At 53.1% G+C, this 6,920-nt stretch overlaps 1 protein-coding gene across 1 annotated transcript; it reads right to left on the bottom strand.

The window, feature by feature from the left end:
• Window positions 1–1,776: 1,776 nt before the first annotated feature.
• Window positions 1,777–6,346, bottom strand: BCL6B (B-cell CLL/lymphoma 6, member B). The gene is made up of 8 exons (XM_012655719.1): window positions 6,162–6,346; window positions 5,703–5,924; window positions 5,235–5,594; window positions 4,803–4,927; window positions 3,714–3,869; window positions 3,501–3,631; window positions 3,247–3,384; window positions 1,777–2,848 (listed from the first exon to the last, which is right to left on the bottom strand). The coding sequence occupies exons 1-8, from the start codon at window positions 6,338–6,340 to the stop codon at window positions 2,732–2,734; spliced, it is 1,428 nt and encodes a 475-aa protein (XP_012511173.1). The 5' UTR covers window positions 6,341–6,346; the 3' UTR covers window positions 1,777–2,731.
• Window positions 6,347–6,920: the final 574 nt, after the last annotated feature.

Consider the following 6,920-nt stretch of genomic DNA (forward strand, 5'->3'; position numbering starts at 1 on the left):
GCGGCCCCTTGACCTTGACTTCTCAGCCTCCATAACTGTAAGAAATAAATTCCCTTTCTTTATAAATTGCCCAGTTTCAGGTATGCTGTAATAAGCAACAAGAAAATGGACTAAGACGACCACAAACTAAATGTTGGAGGGAACTGCAGAGACCATGTTAACTGATGTTTTTCACAGATGAGGAATTTAAGACCCAGAGGGATAACATCAGAATTGGCAACCTGTGCCCACGGGGTAAAACAGAGCTGTGCAGCCAGCACACACAGGACAGGGGAAAGGGTGGGAGAGACATGCAGTGGACACTGGATAGGTTCCAAGTATGGATGGAGTTGGCATGTTGGCTCTAACCACATGGTCTTTTCACTGCCCCCTCTAGCCCCTGTTGTCCTCATGGGATCCAAGTCCTATCCATTTTCCTTGGTGATGGAGGCATGTCCCAAGCATTAAGGTCCCCAGCCTCTTGGTATTATTAGTTGCTTCCTGGTTTCTCCCTACCACCTCCACACCTCAGGCAGGAAGTGACTTCAGAGCAGCAGGATGCAGGTGGCTCCGGAGAAACTTCATGAAGTCACTGGTTCCTACACAATGAGCCGGAAGGCAAGGGCAGGGAAGGGGAGAACAAGGACCATTTAAAATGTCTCATGGGATGGGACAGGGCAATGGGCACAGAATCCAAGATGTTATCCAGGAGGGAAGAACCTCCTTTTCCAGCCCCCAGATATGCCCCCCTGCAAGAACCTGAGACACAGGTGGCACAGAGAGGCTTCTTTATTCCAAGGATCTGATCTTGAAAGAGATCACATCTCAACCCCCAGGCATTGTCAACCTGCCCTTCCAGTCTGCTAAATAGAAATCATGGTTCCTTCTAACATCTTTCCTCTGCCTTCTCTCTCTCCTTCAATTCTGCAATGGGGAGTGAAAGGGAAAGAGAGAATAGCTTTCTCCCTAGTCCCCAAGTGACAGCCACTAGTACTGACAAGATAAGTGAAGTTCCACTCCACAAATTCAAAAGTGCTTTTTACCCTCCAGCCATGTCCCATAATCAAATAGGCGCCAGGGCAACAAGTGGCAGGACTATAAATCAAGGCTTCATAGTATCATCTAACATTCCATCTAACATCTAAGATTCCACCCAGCCTAGAGGCAACCCCATTCTAACTTTCTTCCTACCTGACCTACACCAGAAACTGTACCCTTCAATCAACATCTTAATCCTACCTAGACACTTGGTCAACTAGAACAGGCCTTTGGCCCGTCAGCCAATCAATCTTTTAAATCCTTGATCCCAATGACAATCCCAATCATAATCCCAGACTACAGCAAACCCAGAATGGAACTCAGCCCCCTTTTTTTTTCTGTGGATGGTTCTAATGCATTCACTGGTCTCAGACAGGAATGCAGTGATGGGAAGACTGGGTCACAGACCCAGATTTTCTAAAGTAAGAAAGTTACCAAGCACCGTGACCTCTAGAGGCAAAGAGGTTTCTGGCATCTGAACACTTGCCAGAAGATGTCCAAAAACCCAGTAAGGAAAGAAAGGGCTTGTCTCAGGTAGAGAGAACCCCAAGGAACATTCAAACCCAGATGCCTCTGCAGTAGAGGATGGGTCACAGCTCTTTACCATCTAATCAAGGTAAAAAGTTTCATAATTCTCCCCTAGGTCATAACATTCATAGAGACTGGGCAGAGTCAGAAAAGGTCATATCATCTCTGATAAAGAATTTCCGATCTCTCCACAATGGAGTGATCAACTCAGTGCTAATAACAGGCCCTAGTGGGAGGATTACAGGCTCAACTCAAGCCTCTACCATTATAGATGGGTACAGCAGAGCCAAACCCAGGTGACCAGATTGATGGGACAGTTTAGATTCTGGACCATCTTTCAGGAGACTACCAGCCTCCACTTGCGGTGATGCAGAATCCAGCCCCTACACCCACAGCCTACAGGTCGCATTTATTACCTCCATTTAAGGCTCACCACAAAGCTTCCTATCACCCTTTAAGACAAGAGAAATGTCTATATCCAGTTCTAGCCTGCTAGAGAACCTACAACATCCAGAACACCAGAGAGGTTTCCTGACCCAATTCCACAATCCAACAAGTTCCTGGAACTGCCCTAGGACAAACAAAGGTTCCAGACCTAGAATTGGAGGGACAGGACACAGAGAACCCCTTTCTCCATTTTACACAAGCCAACAAGCAAACAGGAGAAAGAACAATTCTAAAGATAAAATTATGACAATAATAATGTAATACACTCAAGCCAAAGGAGAGAGCCAAATGTTAATATTCTCTGCCAGCAGAGCTGTGACCTCACCTTCTGTGTTTTGGGTCACTTTTGAACACATTCATGGAAGAGGAAAGTGGGAAATGCAATAGAATGAAGGCCCTGGTGCCACCCAAAGGCTTCAATAAATTATATTTACAGATAAACTGAATGTGATGGGGGCCGCGGGTGGAGAGCTGTTCCCTTAAGGAAACCAGGTCTCCAGTCTCTCTCCTCCCCCATCCCCTAGCTAGCTCTCTCCTCAGAAACAATCTGGATTGTGGGGAAGAGGTTTTGACCAGCAAAACAGAGGCAGATCTAGCTGGGATCTGCCACCCCTGCTCTTCCCAGCGAGAAATTAAGGTGGCAGCAGTTTCTGATACCAGAGTGGACTTGCACACCCCCATGCCCAAGCCTGACAGTGAAGCCAGGCCTGAGCCTGCAGCTTTTCCTGGCCTCCAGGAGCTAGGGCCCCCCCAGAATGTGGTAGTGCACTTTGGTGTTGGTAGCAGCTCCATGTTTCTGGCGCAGATGCAGCCGCAGTTGACTCTTGTGCCGGAAATGCAGGCCGCAGGGGTCACACTGTGGGAGGACAGCCTGTCAGGGCTCTCTCTATTCACAACCACCTTTTAGGTGTTGAGCAAGAGGGAACTGTCCAGCTGTCCACTGAGAATTAGCTCTTGGGCCCTGACATCCTCCTAAATCCTCAGGGCAGCCCAGGAGCTAGGTCCCGCCTTATTTAGCAGAGGTTTTCCCACCCTTTAGCCTCTCTCTGGGAAAATAGTGCCCAGCCCAGAGCATAACTTCCACACCTGTCCATTCCTACCCGGAGCCTCCTCCCCTTAGTGACTCAGACTCTTCCAGGCCACCACCCATTTCGGAGAGATCTAGGGACAGCAAGGCCTGTTCCCCTCAGAGCCCCGCCCCTAGGTAAAGGGGAGGTAATTCTAAGGTATGGGCCAGGCCAGGCCGGTACCCACGTGGTAAGGCTTCTCTCCCGTGTGGATGCGAACGTGGCTCTTGAGGGTCTGTAGGTGGCGGAAGCGAGTCCCGCAGGTAGGGCAAGGATAGGGCTTCTCCCCAGTGTGGATCAGCACGTGAGCCCGCAGGTGCGCTACCTGGGAGGGGAGGAGACTTCAGACCACGCCTCTGGGAGGGACAAAACCCTCCTTATTGGCCCGCCCCGCCCTCTTGCAGATTTGCCTTTGAACCCGCTCAGAGGCTGGCTCTGTACCTGTACAAAGCGCGAGCCGCAAGTCTCACACTTATAGGGCTTTTCTCCGGAATGGATGCGGCTGTGAGTTTTCAGGTTAGCGGGCCGGTTAAAACGGGCGCCGCAGATGGAGCAGTGGTAGGGCTTTTCCCCTGGAGACAGGGAGGATGGGAGGTCAGGGACTTTGCCCAAGGACAGCTGTAGGAGCAAGGTCAGGGTAGTCTCCTCCCCTACCTGTGTGCACCGTGCGGTGACTGGCCAGGTTGCCCTTGTATCGGAAGGCAGACCGGCAGAGCTGACACTTATAGGGCTTGTCCTCGGCCAAGGGGTCCAGCCCCGATGAGCACCCTGCCACAGCCTCACAGTTTTGGCAGCTGAAAAATTCACTTCCTAGGAAGGGGGGTGGGTAATGACAGTCATAGTTATTTAATGAGGGCTTCCTAGGTACCAGTGAATCCTCAAATCACACAGTAGCAGGTTTTTATTTTTATTTTTTTTCGAGACAGAGTCTCACTCTGTTGCTCTGTTGCCCAGGCTCGAGTGCCATGGCATCAGCCTAGCTCACAACAACCTCAAACTCCTGGGCTCCAGTGATCCTCCTGTCTCAGCCTCCCGAGTAGCTGGGACTACAGGCAAGCACCACCACACCCAGCTAATTTTTTCTATTTTTAGTAGAGACAGGGTCTCGCTCTTGCCCAGGCTGGTCTGGAACTCCCCAGCTCAAGTGACCCTTCCACCTTGGCCTCCCAGAGTGCTAGGATTACAGGTGTGAGCCATCGCACCTGGCCCAGCAGTGGGTTTTCTTCTCCCCAATTCACTATTAAGGCTTCTGGGCCTCTTTGGACTTGCCCAAGGTTTAGTAAGAAGATGAACCAAGATCTGGTTCCACATCTGTCTGATCCCAGAGTACTCAGCTAATCCTCTTCCATAGTGGTGGTGGCAGGTGGAGGCCCCTGCTAGTGGGTGAAGGTCTTTGTTTCTCCTCCCATCTTGCACCACTCTGGATAACAGCCTGCCGGAGAGGCCCTGGCAAGCCCTGGGCCGACCACTCAGCCATGAATTGGGATAGGCCAGAAATTTCCAAGCTTTACTGCTCATTGGAAGCACCTGGGGAACTTTAAGAACTATTGCTGCCTGGTCCCCACTTCCAGACATTCTGATCTGTGGGGTGTGACCTGGGCAACGGGAGTTTTAAAAGCTTCCTAGGTGATTCTAATTTGCCGTAAAGTTCAGAAACCATTGGAATGGTCTTTCCTGAGGTCCTTTGGCCCAAATTGGCCTGGAGCAGCCACAGGAGAAAAGCAAGGAAACAGGGGCTCTTACCTGGTGGTGGACGAGCTGGCTCAGAGGGTGACCCAGTGGTCTCTTGAGAGTGGGGTGTGAGGAGATGGGGGGTATTGGCTGGAGCCCCACATTTTAGCTGTACAGTGGCAGCAGTCACAGAGAGCCTAAGCAGATGGTAAGGCCCAGAGATAAGGGTTAGGAGATTATATGGGGGGGGATTCTCTACTGGAGAACTTGGAGCCAAAGGCCTAGCCTCTGGCAGTGAGCTAGTATTGACCAATGAGCCACATCCATTGTGCTGCCAAAGTCCCACCCCACTGAATAAGCCTGTCTGCTGGCCAACTCCCTAAGGTGGGCTAGTGTCTCTGAAACCCATTCCTATCTCCCTGCCTCCTGGCCTGGAAGGCCCAATGGCTCTGCCTCCTAGCTCAGACCAGCCTCTACAAATTCTTAGGCTTCCAGATTCTGTACCTGCTCTGGGGACCAGGAATGGGTCCTTCTTCACTGCTGCTGCTGCTGCTGCTGCTGCTGGAGGCCTCATCTCCACTGGGGAGTCTGGCTTGGGGGCAAGGTTGACCAGAACTCTTTTCCCCCACCAGGCTCCCTGCTTGGGAGGCCTGAGAGTTCAGCACGATGTACTTGTACTTTTTCCAGTTGCAGGCCTTGGGGTCTGGGCTAGCCGGACTGGAGGGCCCTTGACTGCAGCTTCGAGACTCAGTAGGTGGGTCTGGGTGTCCTTCGGAGCGCCTGGGACTGCCTGGTGGAGGAGCCGTTGGAGGGATGGGGGGTTCTGCTTCCAGGGGTTGTAGGGAGATGCCCAGAGGTTCATAGCTGGGAAAAGTGTGATGGACATTAGTGCCGTTTCCTCGTCTCCGCCTTTGCCCTTGACACCTGGGGCATCGCCTCACCCACGGTGAACACGAGCCTTGGTTCCCTCACCTGGCCTGGATGAAGCGGTGGCATGCTTGGACCACGTGCTCCATCTGCAAGTAGGTGGCAGCTGCAAGGACGGCTGGTGCAGTGGCCGGAGAGAGGCGCAGGCGCGAGGTGTACATGAAGTCCAAAAGAGTAGTGAAGCCTCTGGCTTCGGGGCCCCCGGGCAGAGAGAGCACGTCCACCCCCACTCCCGCACGGCCCCGAAAAATTGAGTAGAAGAAGCCACTGGAGAAAGGACAGATAGGTCACGGTAGGGGCTGGGGAACCAAGGTAGACACGGACCACTTTAAAATCCCCGCCCCCTGAAAATCCCCGCCTCCTCACTATCATCCCGCCCCTAATTCCAGGACGCTCCGCCTCATGCTTTTGAAAGGCTTGGCTTCGGATTCCCACACGGCGGCCTATGGCTCCGCCCCTTCCCATTTGGTCCCGCCCCACCCGCAGAGGCCCCACCCCTCGAACCTGCAGGCGATAAGAACTGCCTTGTGCGCTCTGAGGGGTTGCCCGCCAACTAGCAGCGTGACGTCAGTGAGGATCCCGCGCAGGCGCAGCTCATTCAGATTGCCCAGCACGTCGGAGGAGTGGCGAGTGAACTCTCGGACATAGCCCAGCGCTCCCTCCGGGGTAGCGGTGGAACCCATAGCGACGCAGGCCTGCAGATGCCACGGATAGGGCTCAGGGACCAGGCTGTCCTAAGACGCTTCCCTTCTCTGTTTGCCTTGTCCTCCCGAGGTGCAGATAGAGCCAAGGCCTCCAGCCCTCGGCACCGGTACACTCAGCCTCACTCTTAATTCATCTTGTTCATTCTGCCCTCACCCACACCGTCGCTCTCTTCCCTCTTCTAGATCGCACAGCAGTTGGAGCCAGTTCCCACACTGCTGCGTTGTTAACAGGCAAGCGTGGAGAATCAGGCGCCCAGCGCCCTTAGTTCGACTCCTAGTACCCCTCCAGCACCCGCACGCCCCTCTGCTCCGCTGCGCGCTTAAGTCTCAGGTATCCGACCCTGCCTAGAGACCCCACACGACCAGCGGTCCGTAGCCCTCCAAATCCCAGTCGAATCTCTCTTCCCCGAACTATGGAATTCTGCTCTTCCTACCTAGTCCCCAATCCCTAGTTTAGCCCAATGTCTGGGACTCAAGTCTTCCTACCATCAACAAGCCCCAACCCTTTTCGAGGACCCAGGAGTCTGGCTACCTCAGTCTCCCGTTCTTACCCCCGTCC

Source organism: Propithecus coquereli, unplaced genomic scaffold (genome assembly GCF_000956105.1).
Source record: "Propithecus coquereli isolate 6110/MARCELLA unplaced genomic scaffold, Pcoq_1.0 Scaffold482, whole genome shotgun sequence".
Taxonomy (NCBI): Eukaryota; Metazoa; Chordata; class Mammalia; order Primates; family Indriidae; genus Propithecus; species Propithecus coquereli.